General features: G+C 52.2%; 1 protein-coding gene across 10 annotated transcripts in view; it reads right to left on the bottom strand.

Moving 5' to 3' along the window:
• Window positions 1-19,700, bottom strand: part of LOC122107048 (DAB2 interacting protein) — a 178,261-nt gene that overhangs the window by 38,192 nt on the left and 120,369 nt on the right. Inside the window, exon 1 of one of the 10 annotated variants that reach the window (XM_042678626.1) lies at window positions 1,675-2,078. The exons of the other annotated variants lie outside the window; for them this stretch is intronic. Coding sequence (XP_042534560.1) covers window positions 1,675-1,811 — 137 coding nt within the window. The 5' untranslated portion in view covers window positions 1,812-2,078. Of the gene's footprint in view, window positions 1-1,674; window positions 2,079-19,700 lie in introns of those variants that run through there. 10 annotated transcript variants of the gene reach the window in all.

Raw genomic sequence — 19,700 nt, 5'->3', positions numbered from 1 at the left:
CTCAGGACAAGAACATGCCCTCTTTGCCCTCACCTTCAGAGTCCCATCCATTATTAGCACATCCTACTGCTAGTGCTCTAAAACCACCAGGCCCTGGCAGCTCTGCCCCTGGACACTGTATTCTACCAGGAAGTCAAGAGGACCCTTGAGAAACACAAAGCACACTGTTCGGCCCCTAGAGTAAACCTTCAGTGACGCCCCCTGCTTGGCAGGAGTGGCCTGCTTTCCCTCTGACTTTATCCAGCAAAACCTACTGAGGTCCCCACCTGCCTCTCCTGAGGGAGGTCACACTTGCTTCCTGGGCTAGTTCTACTCTACTCCCTTCTCTGAATAGCTGGGCATCTATCTCCTGGAATTCCTCCTTCCCCCACAGCCAGCTCCACAACAAGCCCTGCCCCACCCCCATTACTCCTCAGGGAAACATGTGGCTTGTTACCTTCATAGCATGGAGCTCATTCAGCCAGCAAACATTAAGTGCAAACTATGTGCCAGGCACTATTTTAGGCAGGGGAACTTCACCCAATGGGAATCACTGTTTCCCCCACCACAAGGTAAGATCTGTGTGGCTGTTGTGTATGTCTTTAGAGAGAGTACAGCATGGCATAAACTTAATATTTACAAACTGTATAAGCAAAAACAAGGACTACGGCCTTCACTTGGTTCCCAGCCAAGGTACCAACATCAGAAAGACACACAAAAAAATCAAGAATCACAGCTCCATGGCTCCCACCAGGGCCTCTGGTGAGAAGGAAGTGATATGCCCCCATGGCAGCCCAGTCCCTCTTAGGAGACAGATATATGACACAGGTCTGAGCAGTAGAGACAGCGCTTTCTGAAAGAGGCGAGGTCTCAGCAAGGCCAACCCTTGTCCCCTCCCCACACCTCAGAGGAGGAGGAAAACAAACGTATTTTAGAGCTCGGATGTTCTTTGCTCAAGCAGGAAAGAAAGATCTGCTCCAAAAACCCTTTACTTTTTATTAGTGTCTGGATCAATAAAAGTTTTAAGAGTAAAGCTTCTCTTCTTCAATACTAACTGCAAGAGACAGACTCAGATTATTAAATCTGTCTGGGAGAGGCAGTGGCGGGCAAAGACGGAGGGCGCCAGGGCAGCCGGCGGCTTTACCTCTGTCCTTTCCTGGGCAAGGTGCCCCAGGATAAGAGTGCAGGACTTGGGGTAACCTTAGCTCAGCAAGCGTGCCCACCTTCCCAGCCCAGAAGTAAAGTAAGTAAAGTTAACAGCGACTCCTAGGAGACCCACTTTATAGGGATTCCCACTTCCTCTGTGCTGTGTTCTAGGGCTGCTCCCTAGTCCCTCAGAGGACAGGAAGGGGAATGTTTAGCTCTGTGGGTCAGGACACAGGCCAGCAACCCCCCTCTGCCCCCCCCCCCACAACTTCACTCTTCCTCACACACCTGGGGGGGGAGGGGTCTGAGGAGGGATCTGGGTGATCAGATGGCCGGTGGAGGCAGGCACTGGCCACCTTTGCCCTCTAGAGCTGGCCAGCCCCTCACTGTCCAGTCCACCCCACTCCAATCAGAGGCCTGGGCCGCTCCACCCCAGGTTGGAGACTCGGGAGGCAGGGAGGGGAGGAAGTCTCCCCTGCCCCTTGTCTCCATCCCACAGAGCCCTCCACAGACCTGGGCAGTGGCTGGAGCACAGGCCCCTCTGCTGACCTGCATGCAGGCAGCCGAGGCCCGGCAGCCAGGCCAGGCTCCCGATGCTGGCCGGGTTTCCACAGAGCAGCCCCTCCAGCCCGGCCGAGGATCTTGCCAAAGTTGTCACCGAGAAGTCCCAGTCCACAAAGGCCCATTCCCAAGGGTGGCACACGTCCAGCTGACTCTCCAGGCCAGATGAGGGGACCTCTCAGCCAGGGCCTTCATGGACGAGGTGTGCCCCGAAGGCCTCCCTGTACAAAGCACGCAGAGTCTGTCTCCAAGTTGAAATTCCCCAAAGAACTTGAAAAAAACACCGTGGTGACAACATCCAGAGATTTCCGGGTACTTCAGGGAACAAGTGGAAAATTACAGTCTTCTGTACAGGTAACCAACCACAAATCAGAACCTCCAGGTCTAAAAAGCACAGGCCAGCTCTGGAAAGTAAAAAAACTGCTCCTAGCCATGGGCAAGTTTCACTCCCAGGGCCTCTCCGCTTGGCAGAGTGCAGGCACAGCAGAAGCTGGAGGAGCGGCAGTCCCACATGAGGCTGGCTCCGCCCAGGGCCAGCTCCTGCCCCCTGAGGTTCTGCCTCTGGGCCTTTGCACTTGCTATTCCCCAACCAGGCCTCTAATTAACGCAAAGCAAAGCTGGCTTCTTCTTGTTCTGGTGTTGGATCAAAAGACCTAGCTTAGAAAAGCCGCTCCTGTGCTAACACAGCTAAAGTCCTACCCATGCTTATCAGCCTGCTGCATTTTCTTCATAGCACCGACCTGAGGTCATCTGACTTGTCTGTCCCCTTTTCCCCACCAACAGAATCATGCTGGTTCACCCTGTCACACCCAGCGTACCTTGAACCAGTTCCCGCACAAAGTGGATACTAACAGATGTATAGGAAGAATAAATGTATTTTCCTAGCTGGTCTGAGCCAGGTCAGCCAGAGTCATGTTAAAAAGGAGCTGACAGGGGACACAGCTCAGCAGCAGAGTTCTCACATGAGCAAAGGCCTGGGTTCAATCCCAGAACCACAAGAAAGTAAAAAGAAACTAAAGGGAGCTAGGGTAACCAAAGACCACGCACCCCAGCACACTCACCAGACATTCCAGACTTCCTTTGGCTTGCCACACCCTGAACCTAAGCAGAACTGTCCTCCAGCTCCGCCCCTGTCCTGCTAGGCCCTCCTGACCCATTCAAGTCCCGCCCATCCTGCAGCAATGGGCCCTTCCCTTCCCAGGCTTGGTGGCCAGTGACATTCCAGGGCCAGCTGTCTCCAGCTGCAATCACTTCCCACTCAAGACCTGTCCCAGCTCCAGGGCATTCTGGGTATGGGGTGGGGTGGGAGGGTGGGACACGGTAATAAGGAGAGAAAATGCCTGGTATGACACTGATAAAAGGGACTTGGGTCTGGCCTTGCAACCCCCTTTCCTACCCCAAAAGCTGCTCCCATAGCTCTCTGGCTGGGCTCCTGGATCTCCAGGATCAAAGGAGCACATCTAGAAGACCTGCCAGAGCTAAAGTCCCTGCCCCCAGTTCCATTCAAACACTTTTAAAATGCAACAGGAGCAAGGGGGTAGATGGAGAAGGGGGTTTGACCAGAATCTGTTGTATACATGTGTGTAAATGTCAGTGAAATCCCGCTTTGTACTTCCTTAACTCTGTATTCTAATAGCAATTAAAAAAAAAAAAGCAACACAAATCAAAATCCAGATAAGGCCTGGGTTTGCCTATCAGTCACAAGCAGAAGGGTGGAGGGGATGCTAGGCTGGACTTGGGCCTAGACAGAAGCTCCACAGATGGACATTACATTCTGAAGTACATGTGCTTCACCCCAGATAAGTCTCTACCCAGTGTCTGGGCCTCTTGTCTCATTCCCCAGTTCAAATACTCCTTCCTTCTGGAAGCCTTCCTAGATTTCCTCTAGGCGGGAAACCATCTTGTAAGTTGATTTTATTTGAGAAAGAGGGGGGGAGGGAGAGAGAAAGAGGGGGGGGGGGGAGATTTTCCTGCCTTGGGTGCTGGGGTTACAAGCATGCACTATCACAACTGGCTCCTACCAGTTCTAATACCTTATTATAACAAAATGACAGGACTTCTTGCCCTGCCATTTGCTGTTAACTTTCGTGTGGCTTTATCACTACTAACCAACAACAAACTCATCCTGGTGCCTGCTCTGTGCCAGGCTCCATGTGAGGTACTTTACATGCACTGTGTCTCCTTAAGCCCCCAGCAACAGCAAGGGTAGTCGCACTACATCAGGCTGAAAATCAAGTGAAGCAGAGGGTGGGAAAGCCGCCCACCGTCACACAGCTAGTTCCTGGTCCCAGGGCCCTCTACAACCTGGTCCAGTCTGCCTCTCTCATCCAAGAGCCCCTGCTATCGGATCCTGCCTTTGCACCCCCACCACCTGGTGGAACTTGGTGGGGATGTATGTCCTCCCCCCCTCCCCTCCCTTCCTCCCCCCTCCTCCTGATAGGCCAGCCAGGCTCCCAGCCCTCTGACTTCCTCTGCCCCATGCCCCGCTACCAGCTTGGCTGTGGCACCCCGATCAACCAGGCCTCCAGCCAGTGTCTGGTGATGACCTCAGCTGACAGAAGAGCCTGGAACCTTTCCCCTATAGTGATGTTGACACATGTTGGCTTCCAAAATGTCATGTTTCCATCAAAGCATCTAGCGGGAGTCAATTCCCACCACGTGATGTTGCTTCTGAAGAAAACACTCCTGACGGGGTCAGCATCTTCATTGGGTATTACTGGGCAGCAATGTACAAGGTGGCAGGGCCTGGTATTATCAAGAGGCATGGGGGGGGGGGAGGAGGGGGAGTGGCCACCCACCTCTGTGACTGCTGGCTCGAGTGTACTCCACACTGGGGTCCACCTGTGTCCAGTGCCCCCTCCCTGAGGTCTGCCCTCCAGAGACAGCCTTGTTTCCCTGTCTTGAGCTAGGCCACTGCCCAGTCTCCGAGTCCTGTCCCCACGCCACCACTGTATGGCCTATGTGTACATCAGCCCCATGCCAGAGTTCACACACAGGCTTCCTCAAAGGCCCAGGAAGTTCAAACCTCTCCAAACTGCGCTCTTACCTCCAACCCTGGCAATATCATGGGGGTGGCATGGGAGGTCTCGCTCTACTCCCAGAGGTCCTACCACAAGAAGTGAGCTAATACCAGACACTATTACCTAGATGCCCGGAGGTCAGCAGTTGCTAGTGAGTGCCCACATCGGCCCTGCCTCGGTCTTGGACAGTCACATAGCCAAGGCCAAAGCAGTCCCTGCTCCAACCTCACAGGGCACGTGGGCAGGGAGGAACTGCGGACAAGGACGTCATATCATGCACAGCCCCTCCCCGACTCGCCAGTGTCTCACCTCCCTTGGACATTCCTGCTTCAGGAGGTGGAGAGGCAGCCTCTGACTTGATCTCTCTTCGTTTCCCCAATCCATTCCACGCAGGCATGTTACACTAGGCTGCCACAGAAGACGCGCCTGGCCTCCCTGCCTAGTAGGTCAGATGGAAGGAATGGGTAACTGCCCCTCCCTCCCAGATGAGGACCAAATAGCCAGTACAAGGCTACCCATCAGGAAGGCAGAGCCACCAGGCTCCAAATAGCAGAGCCTGACACTGGTCTTTGCCCTCCCTCAGGAAGCTGACAGTTTAGTGGAGAGGGGAGACCACCCCAGCATCAGGACTAAATGAAAATATATGTAACTGTGGGCCCTCAGGAAGCTGCTCAAGTGTCTGGTGCCGGGGAGGCCTGGAGGCACAACATGGTTTCACAGAGGAGAGCATCTTTTTTTCTGAGACCTGTATCCCCCACCAAACTCTGTGCTTGACACTCAAGATCCTGGTCACCATCACGGAGTTAACCCGAGGCTAGCCACTGAGGTCCCGTATCTCATTTACACCAGGCAGCCTAGCATGGCTAGCTATGTGCCCTTTACACATGTGCAGCCAGTTGTGCTGAACAGTGAGACTCTCTACTGCAAGCCACATAGCTAGTAAAGACGCTGTGCCTGACTCCAAGCCTCGAACTCCAGCAAGCACTCAATTTCTCTGAGCCTTCGTCCATCTGCAGAGACTGCCAGAAGCACCATGCCTGCAGACTGCCGCCTCAAACCTAAAGCCTGGCCTGGGAAGTGGTGACCAAGGGTGCCCAAGCCCCAGAGGCCAGGTCCTACAGCTTGTTGGAAGTGACAGGTTTCACTCCTAGCTCCTCTCTCTCGCAATAGGGACGAGAAAAGGCCACAGATAAGGAGTTGTAATTGGTGAGCTTGGTGGCACAGAGCCAGCAACAGACCCGGTGGGTGATGGTGTAGCAGAGAAAACAGCTGAGTACAGCAAATATAGCCGCTGACCCAATTCAGTTCCATTCTGTCTTCAAGAAAATAATTGAGTTTAAATGAATAGGCTTCCCATGTCCCCTCCGGCCTCGGGAGGGGTGGAAGGGAGAAGAGAGGCTGGGATGATTCTTCTGGTTTATTTTTGAGTCATGAGGCCTAGGAAAGGTGTCTCTGCATGGCAAGCCAGAGGAGGTGGGACATGGTTGGGAGGCAGTGGCGCCAGGCACCATGGATGATAAGGATGGAAGTTTAGTCCACCTTGGCGGAGTGACCCAGCCCGTTCCCTCAGGGCCCCAGGCTCCTTATCTGTAGAATGGGAACACTACAAACTCCACACCTCCTAGGTTCCAGCAGCAGCTAAGAAAAGGTTTCTACAACACCTTCCCCCAGAGGAATCTAGAGTGAACTGGAGGCAGCACAGGAATAGAGTCTCAAAGTTACTGAGAGAATACAGCCCTTTTTATGCTTTAGGTATACGTTCAGGGATGTTTAAGTGGTGGTGACCAGTGTAAAAACAAAAAAAAAACAAAAAACACAAGATAAATTAAAAACAAAAATCTTTCCACCCTGTCAGATAAACACAACCTGTCCATGGGCTACATCTGGCCACGAGCCACTGTGGGCAACCCCCGATTTATGGTACAATATGTAGATTAATTATTATGGTGTGCTAGTGTCCTCCCACTTGTTTATTGCCTTACAATTTTCTTTGGCTGAGAGGCCAGGCATGGCGTGTTTGGAGAAGAGGCAACCACTCATGCCTCTCAAGGTGGATTCCTGTAAGACTTCAGGGGAGCTGCTGCCCCCACCACTACTGCAGGAAAGATGGGAGTATGACAAGCCAGAAGGGAGGGAATCTGGGCTCACCTCCTATCCAGATCTTACTCCTTCCTGGGGTCTTAGCTTCTTCTTCAGTAAAATGGGGAGGTCTTGTGAGACTTGTCAAATGAGAATATGAGAATATGTACCAAGTGTCCCCAAGAAATAGTGCACGAAGCAGAAGGTGCCAGCGAACCTGTGGACCCTTAGCTGTGTGAGCCCAGAGGAGCCACCTAACCTAACCTCTGAGCCTCCAGCCTCATCCCGGAGACCCTGGGACACACAGCTGTTGGGAAGGGACATGGATAGTGACTGCTAGGTATCAGGGGGGATGCCTGGCACACAGTGTGGGTCACACCGGATAGGTATTATTACCATTGTTATCTTTGGTGGAAAGCATGCCAGAGAATTCTGAGTGGGTGACTACAATAACGCAGCACAACCAGGCAAACTTGTTAACAGATGAGGCCACCTATAATTAGCAAAGTTATTACATATGCAAATCATGCTGCTTAGATGCTGCAGAAGGGTGTTCTTTGAAGTGTTTAAATAACCCCTTTCCCCTGGCTACCCACCCTTTTCAGATCCTGTTTACACTATTAATTTCAACTATTAGCAAACGTTTTCTTTATAAAGCAAGGCAGTACTCCACACTGGTGCATTTGAAATCACATAGGTTTGAAGTGCTGGGGTGTGGCTCTGTGGTAGAGTGCTTCCCTAGCAAGTTCAAGCAAGGCCCTGGGTTCTATGCCCTACACAGCAGAAAATAAGTCCCCTCCCACACGACCTGGAGTTGTTAATGAAGCTAGTTTTGGGGTTCCTTGGCCAGCCCCAGTTTGGCTAGCAGTTACTGCCACCCAACCCCTCCCTCACAGCAGGTATGCAGGTGACCTCTGCCAACTGTGCTCCTCCTTTACAAGGAAAACACAGTCTTAAGGGGCTTAAGAATGTAACAGAGCCGGTGGCTCACGCCTGTAATCCTAGCTACTCAAGAGGCTGAGATCTGAGGATCGTGGTTCAAAGCCAGCTCGGGCAGGAAAGTCTGTGAGACACTTATCTCCAATAAACCACTAGAAAACTAGAAGTGGCACTGTGGCTCAAGTGGTAGAGCGCTTGCCTTGAGCTGAAGAGCGCAGGGACAGCGCCCAAGCCCAGAGTTCAAGCCCCACAACTGACCCAAAAAAAAAAAAAAAAGGTAACAGACCCAAAGTCATATAACTATTAAGCTGCAATGGGGCCAGTTTCAAACTTGGGCCACCGTGTCCTGTTTCTGGAATCTGCTCTCCTGGCCCATCAACTTGATGGCCAGATAAGAGTTAGAATTGGTTAGTATCAGACTGACTTGTCTTTAGAGCTGAAGAAATTGAGGCTCGGAGAGACCCTACAATTTGTCACAGTTCCACAGGTAGAAGGAGAAAAACAGCAACCTAGAACCCCAGAGCTCGCACCCTGAGACCCTGCCTTCACATTTAGATCTTTAAAACAATTCAGATCTTCCTTTCCCTAGACAGCTGGACAGGTCTTCCCCTGGCCCTGTGTCCCTTGGTGTCTAGCACAGACCCAGGCAAGAAGGAATATTTGCTGATCTCATCTGTTCTCTTACCACTGCAGACAATGCTGAACAGTGCTAGTATGAAGGCATGAATACCAGGACAGGTGGTGTGGCTTAGGGAGAGGGGACAAGGGTGACAGAAAGTGAGGGAGCCTGGTTTGGGGAGAGCCTTTCAAAGCACTTCTCTGCTGGAGAGCTGCCCAAGGGGAGGTAGGTCACTGATTCTCAAGCCCAAAATTGAGGCTCCAAGGGATAAGAAACTCATCCAGACTAGAAGAATAGAGACTAGAACCCAGACATCTGTGCTCCCCACCCTACTTGGCAGCCTGGATAATTCGCCAGCACTCTTGCCCACCCCTACCATGAGAGTCACTCTGCCAAATACCCCTTTAAAAAAAAAATCCCCACAAATATCCTAGGCAGCAGGTACAATCACTGTACTCATTCCAGAGAGGGATACAAACCCAGACAGACACCTGAACTACCCACGGCCAGGTACTGAAAGGTGGTGGTGCTGGGACTCAGGCAATGCAACTGTCCAACTGGCTACACTCCAGTGGGTCCAGGGAATCCCTGACAGGGCTGGGTGGGGAAATGAAGTGTCTGGCCAAGATCAAGACACACTAACGACCATCTCTGGGCCAAAGTCGTAGATAAATGGGAGAAGAGGATGTGTATTCTGGGATGGAGGCTCCCTGGCCTTCAGAGCTGCCAAGCCTCACAAAGTATTTTTAGAAACCCTAAATCCCCACCACCTCCTATCACCAGTCCACCAGCTTCTCAGGTACACAGACTGGAGCTCCAGCAATTGACTGAGCTGAGATGGACATATTATCTGCTCCTGAAGTTCAGTTACAAGAGAAGTTATAAGGTCAGTTACAAGAGTTACAAGAGCTGGGTGCCTGTGGCTCGTGCCTGTAATTCTAGCTACTCAGGAGGCTAAAATCTGTGGATCCTGGTTTGAAGCCAGCCAGGGCTAGAAAGTTCATAAGACTCCTATCTCCAATCAACTACAACAAGCCAGAAGACAAGCTGGGCTCAAGTGGTAGACCACTAACCCTGAGTAAAAAAGCTAGGAGATAGCACCCAGGCCTGGAACTCAAGCCCCAGTATTGCATCAAACAAGAGGGAGAGAGAAGGCAGGGGAAAGGGAAGGTGAGAGAGGGAGAAGGGGAGAAAAAGGGACAAAAGGAGAGAGAAGGGAGAGGGAGGGGGAGAACTTGTTACCTCTTCATCTTTACCCTGGGCCCATCTCCAATCTCTCCAATCTTCCTAAGCTCTGAGCTCTGAGCTCTGAGAGAGCATGTGACAGACCATCTCATTTAGGGCTCGAGGACCACCTGCCTCCTCCAGACAGTACAAGCTCTTGACAACAGAGTAGAGGCGGCCTGACTTCCTGCTTCCCCTGGCAGACTGCACACCACAGGCCCACCAGAAACCCTGGCTGAACCTGCTGGCTGCACTGGGCTCCTCGGGCCAATGAGGCCAGATCTAAGGGTGTCTCTACCTTGTGAAGGGAGAGTTTATTGTAAACCCAAGACGGGTCAGACTAAGGCAGCCAACTGGCTGTCCCAGCCTGGCTCATTAGGGGAATGTGGATGGAGCCAGGCTCCATCTATCCACAGATGTATGACAAGGGCTGTGTTGAGAATCACAGGAGATGAAGTCATCGCTCCCAGAAATAGGCTGAGTAAGAAGATGTTCAGATAAGGCAAACAGCAAAGCTGGACACACACACACACTCACTCACTCGCTCACCATGTGCTTCCCAAGCCTGGGAACCAGAGATGATGCCAGGAACCAGAGATGGCAAAAGCAGCCTGGAGGCAAGAGATACAACTGAAGATACACCCAGGTACCTTCAGAGACCACTGCACAGGACCGCCTCGCTCTAGTCCTCGCATCCCCAACCTACGCCCCGGCCCTCTGACCTACAGGCTTCTGTTCTTACTTCCTCCTTGGCCCTACACTTCATCTCTCCCTTGGTGAAACCTCACCTATCCCATGAGGCACCCTCACGCTCCTATTCTTTCTGCGAGGCAGGCCTGACTAGCTTGGGAAAGGAGACGGGCAGAAACCAGGTTCAAATCCTTTTCTGTACTGTTGAAACGGTGTGACCCTGCGCTAGTCAATCCACTTCTCTGAGACTGGTTTCTGATTAGTGTCTTGACCTGTAAAATGCAGGCCGCAATGTGCCTACCTCATAAGGAAAAATTAGTGAACTATGGCCATGTACTCATTCTCCGATCTGTGCCAGGCTCTATTCTAGGTAATGGAGACCCACGAGGGGATCAGGACATAAAAGTTCTACTCTCACAAAGCTCAAGATGCAGGGTGCAGGTAGGAAATGCAGAACACAGGGCTCTGACACAGTGCCGGGTACAATGTGAATCCTCCATAAAGCTTCCTTCCCACTGTCCCTGTGGCCGTCCTTGTTGCCATCCTCACCCCTGTCACGCCACACTGGCCCTGGCTCCTCTAGTCCCAAAGCTGAGTCTGTCAGGCCTATCCTGGCAGAGATCTACTTTACCGAAGACACAAGGCACCTTGCTCAAGCTGTGGCACGGTGCCTGGCTAGCACTCTGCCCGACCCAGGCCACTGAGCCCAAGCTAACAGGTCTTCCTATGGACCCCACCCCCACCAGTCCAAGGCTTGCCTCTATCCCCTCCACTGAGAGTCCTACTGTCTTCAGAGTGCCAGCATCTCACAGGTTTCAGAGTTGCTAGCCAGGCACTTTCTTTTCTGTTGAGAAGAAGGTGAAATGGGGAAGGGGAGGTGTGGGAATCTCAACTTAGGACCTTCTTCCTCCAACGGCCACCATGCCCAGCACTGGCCAGGGCAGCAGGCACCGCCTCTCACCCCAGACTGCAGGCTGCTGCCATGCAGGCAAGGGACCACAGCTGACCCCTGTCCCTGGGGCAGGCACAGGTGAGTAAGAACAGAAATAACTCGGTCCCAAGAGTCCCATGGGGGAGCTCTGTCTATGCCAGAAACTGAGACAGCCAGCTTAACCCCTCCTCCGGAGACAGGCTGGGGTACTTTGGTGCTTCTGTGGTGGTGTGAAGCTGCCAGGTAACACAGTTGCTCCCCTCTACCTCCGCCACCCCCCCGCAGGCATGACCATCTCGCCAACCACCCCAGCCCTAGGCTGCAGGCAGGAGCAGAAGCCAGAAGGTATGCAAACCCCCACCCCAGGTGGAGGAGAAAGCCCTACCCAGAGCCACAGTCCCCCTAATTGGGATGGTGGCAGTAGTAGGGTTATGAAAGTTGATTCTCCTTTTGCTTCACACAGACTAGAATCTGGCACTCTGAACTTGTATTTACTCTGAAAGAAGACTTATGTGAAAGATAAACAGTGAGAAGGTAGTGACGAAGAATGTGGTTAAGAGTTGCCTGCTGTCACTCCCATGATCCTGGGCCAGTGCTGCCAGACTTGGGCCAGCGGCCACTAGCCACCCTGTCTATACACAAGGACACAACAAAGGTGGAGAGAGAGCAGCGCTGGGAGGCTGCCATCAGGAGCCCCCACAGCCCAGTCAGAGGCCACTCACACCCCCCTCTGTCTCACTCTCTGATGCAGACACTGAGGCTGGATCCCCTGGTTGTCTACTCCATCAGTTTGTGGGTGGCTTGGGCTTCAGTCACCGCTCTTAACTCTGGACTCAAGGCTCTGCCTACAGCAGGGACACAAGGAAAATTTCTTAGACAAACCTCCAGGACAGTATGAAAGACCAGGTGTCAAATGATCATATAGAGAGAAAGTCAAATACAGATTATGGAGGGAGTGGCAGCTGGGAAAGAGAACTGAGAGAAAAGGGAAATTTTATGACTGCAGGCCTGAACATGAAGACATCAGACAGGCTTAGGCCCAGACTGAAGCCATCCAAACCCTCTGAGAACACCGGACCCTGAAGGACAAGACCAAGGAGAGGGAGGTGTAGAGCCCTGTAATGCTGTCCCCAGCAGCTCTAGACTGGCTGACAGGGGAGGGCATGGGCAAGTGTGGACATAAACAAGGACGGACAGTCCCACCCCATAGCTGCGCAGTCTCCCCTGACTAAAGACCAGGATCAAGGTGCCACCAGGGATGCTACTACGCGTTTAAACACTTGCCACCTTTCCTCCCTGAGATCTGGGCTGGCTAAAGTCTCCTGTTTATATGCCAATGTGAAAGAAAAGCACTCGGCATGGAGACAGCCTAAGACTCTCAGAGTAGCTTGCAGGGTAGCTGCAGCTCAGCTGCTTGCCCAAGACAGCACACCAATTTAGACCAGGCCACCAGCGCTCAGCCAGGTAAGCAGGCTGTTCACAAATGGGCATAGTAGCCATGGGTCCTGCCCCGCTCTTCCCTCTACTCCTAGCCTCTGTGGTCCCAACAGTGCTCCCACAGGTGCTTACCATCACACCTCTGCCCTGGGTGCCCTTCCCACAAAGGCCCTGCTTCCTCCTCTCTGGACAGCTGGGCTTTCTCTAACATTACTTTAGGAATATGGTCTGTGTTTGGTCAACATTCATGTTTTGTTTAGCCAACACAGCATTTGACATTTTTAAGTTTTGAATCAATTGCCAACATTTAAAGATGTGAAATTTTCAAATGTCACAAAAACAACTCTACAGTTCTGCTTCTCTTCTAAACCCAAAGGCCTGCCACCAAGCCCACTGGCTGTCCTGCCCCTTGCAGGACAAACTCCTCCAGAGAGCCACAGTTGTCACCATAGCTGTGAAGTGCCACAGCCAGGGTTCCTGTGACAAAGTATTGGCGGGACTCACGACACATCAAACCTCCTCCCAGGTCATGCCCGGCTCCTGGCACACATTAGAGATTGCTTCATGTTTGTGTATATACACAACACTTCATTGTGCCAATCACTTCCTGACTGCTATACCGTTTCCTTGCAAGACTAATCTCACTCAGGGTCAGACTAATCCTCTTCCCTCTTGGGGTGCTCCTCCCGTGGCTAGGCACCCTCACAGCAGGATACATAGAGAAGTAAGCCTTCAGGCTGTGTCCAGATCTCTCCAAATGCTGTTTCATCTTTGCTTCAAAGATAGGTCTTTTAGTGCCCCAAGTAAGAATAGTGATCCTGGCATTTCCATGCCTCCTAAAAGAGGTGGCAGGATTCCTGGTCAGCCCAGACAGAGATTCCCTGGGACTTTTGTTCAACTGAAAAGGAGAAATTGAGCAGCAAGAACTCACAAAGCCAAGGCTCCCTTGATGCGTGCGGGAGGCCTGCCCTTCTTTGAAGCTGGTAACCAACTCTTCCCTCCTTCTTTCCAGTAAATGAAACCCCACCGGGTTTTCAAGGTCAGAGTCACATAGGCAGGAAGGGTTCTCTTTGTTCTTCAGCCTCGGACTTAGCCCAAACACAGACAATTGTCCCAACAGACAACCTGGTTCGGCTAGGGTGGAGCAGAGTGCCAGGCAGGTGCTTCCTGTGCCCACCCCCCCACCCACCCCCAGGAGACCAGTTTCCCTGGATACAATTCTCTGTTGGCCTGGCTTCCCTGTGGCCTTGGAGCTCCATGTCAGTGAGAGGTTTGGGTTAGAAATGGCCATCAGCCCTCCCCCACACACACCATGTATGCCCACAGCCAGGGTAGAGGCACTGCTCTAAGGACCAGCTTGCTCCTCTGCTGGCTGAGGAGCCACTTGACCTTAGGCCAGTCATCTCCTCTGTGTTTCTGTTTCCTCATTTGGAAAATGGGGAAATAAATACCTGATCCTAGAAAATCATTCTCCTAATGAGACTCAGAGGAGCAGTGAGAATCAGAAAGTGCCATGCCAACGTTAATTATTCCATGCCTGGCAAGGCACATGGCATGCAGTAGGTGCTCGGTGTATCACTCACATTGTGAAAATTTATGGGGTACCTGCACCGTATGAGGTTGTATGCTTGGTACCAGAGGCCAGCAGAGGCCGGAGGGCACACAGACAACGCTTTTTTTTTTTTGGGGGGGGTCCGATTGTGGGGCCTGAACTCTGGGCCTGGGCACTGTCCCTCAGCTCTTCAGCTCAAGGCTAGTGCTCTACCACTTGAGCCACAGCGCCACTTCCAGCTTTTTTCTTTTTGCTTATGTGGTGCTGAGGAATCAAACCCAGGGCCTCATGCATGCAAGGCAAGCGCTCTACCACTGAGCCACCTTCCCAGCCCACAGACAACTCTTATACCAAGAGCATGGCAAGAAAGTTAGGACCAAAATGTTGTGAGACTCAGAGGAGGGGCCTTCTGGCTGTTTCCAACTGGCCTGGTTAGGGAGCAGCCAGGTGTGCACATGAATGTCTATGCTATGTGTACCTGGGCATGTGCGCAAGGACCCAACAATACCATGACACTTGTGCACACCAGACACTGTACCACGCCTTTTATGGACAATCTCTTAGGGACCTCATGCTGTCTGGAGAATGGATGACAGGGCCCTCCTCCAAGAGAAAGTGTCCACCTGTTCTGAACAGGCTACAGCCACAGGCAGGCTAGAGAGTTGTGCTTTCCATAGCTCATCTGACTCTTCCCCTTAGTTCCCTAAGAGGCCTTGTCACAGTCACCAAATCTCTTTACCCACTTTACCTACTTTCCCCAGCTCTGCCTCAAGCCCAGCCCTTAGGTGACTGTGAGAACTATAAGACAACACCCCTGGCAGAGGGTACTTCATCCCTGGACCCATCCTCTGCTGCTGCCAACCTCTGTCTCTCTTTACTCCTGCTGATTCTGTTGTTTGGAATGCCTTCCTGTTCTCCCAAGGCTCTACACCTTCTCACCTCCCACAATAGGCAGGAAGGTTCTCATACTGAGCCCTCAGTACCCAGCCATGGGTCTCCCTCTGCCTACTAGCTTTCTCCTCCTTTGGGTCCTGGTAAGCTCAACCTCCTTCAAGCCTGGACTATGGGCCTTTCTTCTGTATAGCCTCTGTCCTTGAGAGCTGGCCAGTTCCTGCCCCAGCTGAGAGGTGCAGAAAGCAGCAGGCCAGGCTTGCAACCCATCTGTGCCTTGGCTACAATCTCTCCTCACTCGGCCCCAGTTTGCCTCTCCGCAGGATCTCTATGAATGAACTTGGCCATGCGCTCTGCTTGGGGGAAGGGAGATTATAACCAGGTTTCGGTAGACAGCTGTTTGCAGAGCTGGGAAGGAGCTGGACTCTGGTTTAAGATACCCCGGATAGTGTTCTAGAAAGCCCTATTGAGGAGAGCAGACCTCTAATGAAGCCCAAAAAACAGGCAGAGAAAGCAGCAAAGTGAAGAGCTGTGCTCTGGGACTGGACAGGGGGGTACGGATAGCTTCAGAAGCAACTGGGAGGAAGGGCAGGGGAGGAGCAGGAAGCACCCCAGGCGGGGAAGCACAGAGCAGGGAACACACGGCTGCACAGGCTTCATGTGTCTGTATGGACCAGGCACTCTGTGTGCTTTGTTGAAATCTCACTTATTCCTTTCCACGCATGATTTCACAGGTAAGCAAGCACCCCAGTCACACCCCAGCCACAGGGCTGAAGTTTGACACCAGGCACAGGTCTGCAGTGACTGTGAGTAAACAAAGAAGAGAGACACAGCATGGGACTCAGGGGAGTGGGACACCGGGCTCCAGGGAGGAGGGACACAGCAGGAAGAGAGCTGGAGGCTCCTCAGAGACTTGTTAAGACCTAGTAAGTGGGCTCTGTGTCCCCACAGACAGCTCTGGAAAAGCACCGACCCAGCTAGCGCATGCAGATGAAACCTAGATGAAACTCATCCCCGAGGGTCGCTCATCACAGCCGGGGGCGTGCAGGCAGACACAGAGTCTGAGCACCCCAGCCCTGCCCCTGCTTCCATCCTCTGCTGGAAGAATGCAGGAGCCGCTGCTAAGGAGCAAGTGGGAAGCGAGGAGCACTCTCCACGCAGCCGGAATGCAGCCAGTCAGGAGCTGCGCTGTCAGCGGCCACACCACAGGCTGACGCGGAGCTGTTGCCAGGGCGGCTGGAGTCTGCCTTCACAGCGAAGTGCTTTCTCTGGGCCCCCAGGACGGCTGCCTTGCTTGCCCACTGAGTGCCTCTCCCTTAGAAACCTGGAACACACACTGCCAGGGGCTGCACAGGGGAGTCGGCGGCAACAAAGCCTTGAAGACAGAAGGTCCTGGCACTGACCCAACACACTGGAAACAGCCCTGTGTCACAACAGATCCCAAATAGAGACCCCAAGGGAGGGCTTGAGACTTCTGGGCTAAGAGTTCCAATAACCCAGGCTCATCTCACCAGATGCCCACCACTCTCTGCCAAGGGAGGGACTGGGGAAGCCAGCAGCAGTTCAGGGATGCGGGGAGATGGAACTGAGAGTCTCAAGAATGGGAGGAGGAAGGCAGGTCCCAACTCTCCACCCTGCCAGGTCAGACTGGCCCTGGCCACCCCTGCAAGAGGCAGGGGTGCTTCTGGTATAAATGCACAGAGTACTGCTAAGGAGTACAAAGTCCAAACTGACACAGGAAGGTGATTCAAAACTGTGTCAAAACGTGCATGAACCCAAAAGGAACCTACCCAAGGGGCAGTAAATCCACAGACTCCTAGTCAGAACCCAGGGCCAGAGGCAGCTACAAGAGGCCCATGGTTTTCTCTAAAACTATACCAGACAGGATGCAGTGCTTCGTTTCACGTTTAGAGGAGTGTTTCCAAGAATGAATGCTGTCCAAACTCTAAGGTTCAGGCTAGCTCAGCAGGCCAACTCTTTGGATGCTGCTCGTGGTCCAGAATGCTGTTTGACCCAGAATCCCATCACTTATCAGAAGCCCCTTGGGCCCCTGAGGCTGAGAGGAAGCTCAAAGGTCCTGTCATTAAAACACTGTGGCATGCCAGAAGTGACCTGGCACAAGGTGCTTCTCAAAGGGCAGGAGAACAAAGCAGAGAGCTTCCTGCCTCCTGCAGACCCCTAAGCCTGTTAAAGAGTGCGCACTACAACATATATGCTGCGTGAGATGCCGTCACTGAAACAGTCATCATGGAGGTCACTGGAGGCAGAGCAGGGTGAGTTACTACCCACTGTTTGTCATTACAGGCTACGAAGATTTAGTAAAGAATAGCTAAGTGGCCATCTTGACTTAGGACCGAGATTGTAGGGATGATAAGTCACCACACCTGTTGTTGAGTGGTTCAGGAGTGAGTGGTGGAGGAACCTATTACCCAAATGGGCACCATGAACATAAGCTTCCACAGGCCACTGACAAGTCAGCCACTTGTGGCTTATGTCTGTAATCCCAGCTACCCAGGAGGCTGAGGTGTGAGGATAACTATTGGAAGCCAGTCCAAGAAGCAAAGTCTTCCATGAAACTTTTATCCGACTAACCAGCCAAAGGCTGGAAGGAAGGTATGGTTCAAGTGGTAGAGTACCACCCTTGAGGAAAAAAAACTAGGATAACACCCAGGTCCTGTGTTCAAGCACCAGTACTGGCACACATACCAAAAAAAATGAAGGGGGAGGTGGGAAGGACAGCCTACTATCTGTTTGGAAAGAACTAGGCCCCTATACAAATAAGCACAGTCTCTCCATAGGCTCCGGAGAAGAAAAGCATGTGGGCAGGCCTTGATGCAGCCTTCCACTTCACAACTGCCTGGGCTCAGGTTGTCCCAAGTTTGTTACCAGAGAGGGCCACGAGCCTCAAGGAAATTCAGGACTGGGTACCCAGAGGCCTAACAGCTACCACAGTGACCCTGAAATACCACCATAAGGGGCCAGCCTGAAATTCTCTCTGATGAAGAGGTTTGGCTCAAACTTGGCAGTAGCATGAGCAGCCGCCACTGCGTCTTCCTCTGGTAGCACACTGGGGTGCTGGGCCAGGGCTGGGTCACATCTGTGTCCTCAGGGGCAGGCCCAGGCTTGCCTAGAAGCCCACAGGAAATGCCCTGCTGAGTATTTACAGAACTAAGTATTCTATTCTTTTGGAAACAGAATCTGAACAGGACAAAAAGAACCTGGCAAGGTTCTTCAGCCAGACCCTGTAGTAAACACTTAACCTCTACTGAGGGAGGCTGTAGTTTACGTTTGGCAAAGGGCAGAAGAGAGCCAATCAGACCTAAGTTTGGGCTTAAACTCAGCTTTCAGCCAGCAGCAGCAGCAAAGACACCCAGGCAGAGGTCCTACCTCGTTTGGGGCCCTGTAGTCCAGCTGGTACTGCCCTACCAGTGTCCACAGGGGATCACAGTGGGGCTTGGCTCCCAAGCCACAAGTAGGTACTGGTACATCCAGCCCCAAGGTTACTCTGCAGCCTGTCACCCAGCAGCCCAGGGAGATTAGAAAGCCCTCCACCATTACCACTTCCTGGGAGGGAAGAATGCAGAGTACCAGCTGGGGTATCAATGTTTGAGGACGTCAAGATCCTCTGGGGCTCGTCAGGACTATAGATTCAAGGGCCAACCTTAGACTTTCAAATCTATCACTTCTGGTGAAGCTCCAATCTTTTCAACTGGTTCCCCAGGACCTAACATACTTAGCTATCTCCAGAAAGCAAGGTGGGGTGACATCTGATGCCCCCATGTTTCCCTTCTAGTGCGCACAGAAAACATGGGCTGACTCCACCCCATGGCAGTCTCTGACAAGTGATGAATTCCCCTGGACACCAGGCCATCGGAGCTCCTGTCACAGCCCTGGCACCTCATGTGACAACCTAGTAACTCATGGTTCCAGCCCCTGTAAAGAGTCAAATCAGTATCCTGCCCTAATAGACTCTCAGACCTGCTGGCACTTCCAGACCCTCACCACCCAATAACTTCCTGGGACTCAGCCTTGCATGACTCTCCAGATTTCTCATAGTAACACCTTTTCAGAGTTTCGGAAGCAAACCAAAGTCATTTGCCAACTATTTTCTCCCATTAATCTCACAATGCTTTTGCTATTTTCCTTCCATAGTGACTCATTTAGCAGCAACACAGCAATTAGGCAGACCACAGAATATTGATTTTCTAAGTGGGAGAAGTGTCAGCACAAACATCACTTCATGTTTGTCGTGAGCCACCTCTTGCTACAGTATGGCGTGGACTTTGTGAAGACTGGACTGGATTTGCTGTCAGGATTCTGAAGTTTCAAACAGAAACTCAGAGCATAGTGTATGTGAATTTGTGATGTAAAAATGATAGAATTATCACATGACACATACAACACACAATCCCATGTTGACCCAAGTGATAGGCTCCAAGATCATGAAGCAGGTTCAGAGATCAGATGACTTGTCTCAAACCTCTTGGGGCTTCAGGTACAGATGCAGGTCCATGTCTCAGCAGAGTGGAGTTCTGCTCATCAGGGAGCCTGGTGTGGCTTGCTCTGGATGGGACCAGGATGGAAATGCAATCCCAATGGTCAATGAAGTCCCTTTCGTGGCATGTAGCTGGC

The sequence above is a fragment of the Dipodomys spectabilis genome, unplaced genomic scaffold (assembly GCF_019054845.1).
Source record: "Dipodomys spectabilis isolate Male_0828 unplaced genomic scaffold, ASM1905484v1 ptg000046l, whole genome shotgun sequence".
Classification (NCBI taxonomy): Eukaryota; Metazoa; Chordata; class Mammalia; order Rodentia; family Heteromyidae; genus Dipodomys; species Dipodomys spectabilis.
The sequence above is the reverse complement of the archived record's forward strand: the minus strand, read 5'-3'. Positions and strand labels throughout refer to the sequence as shown.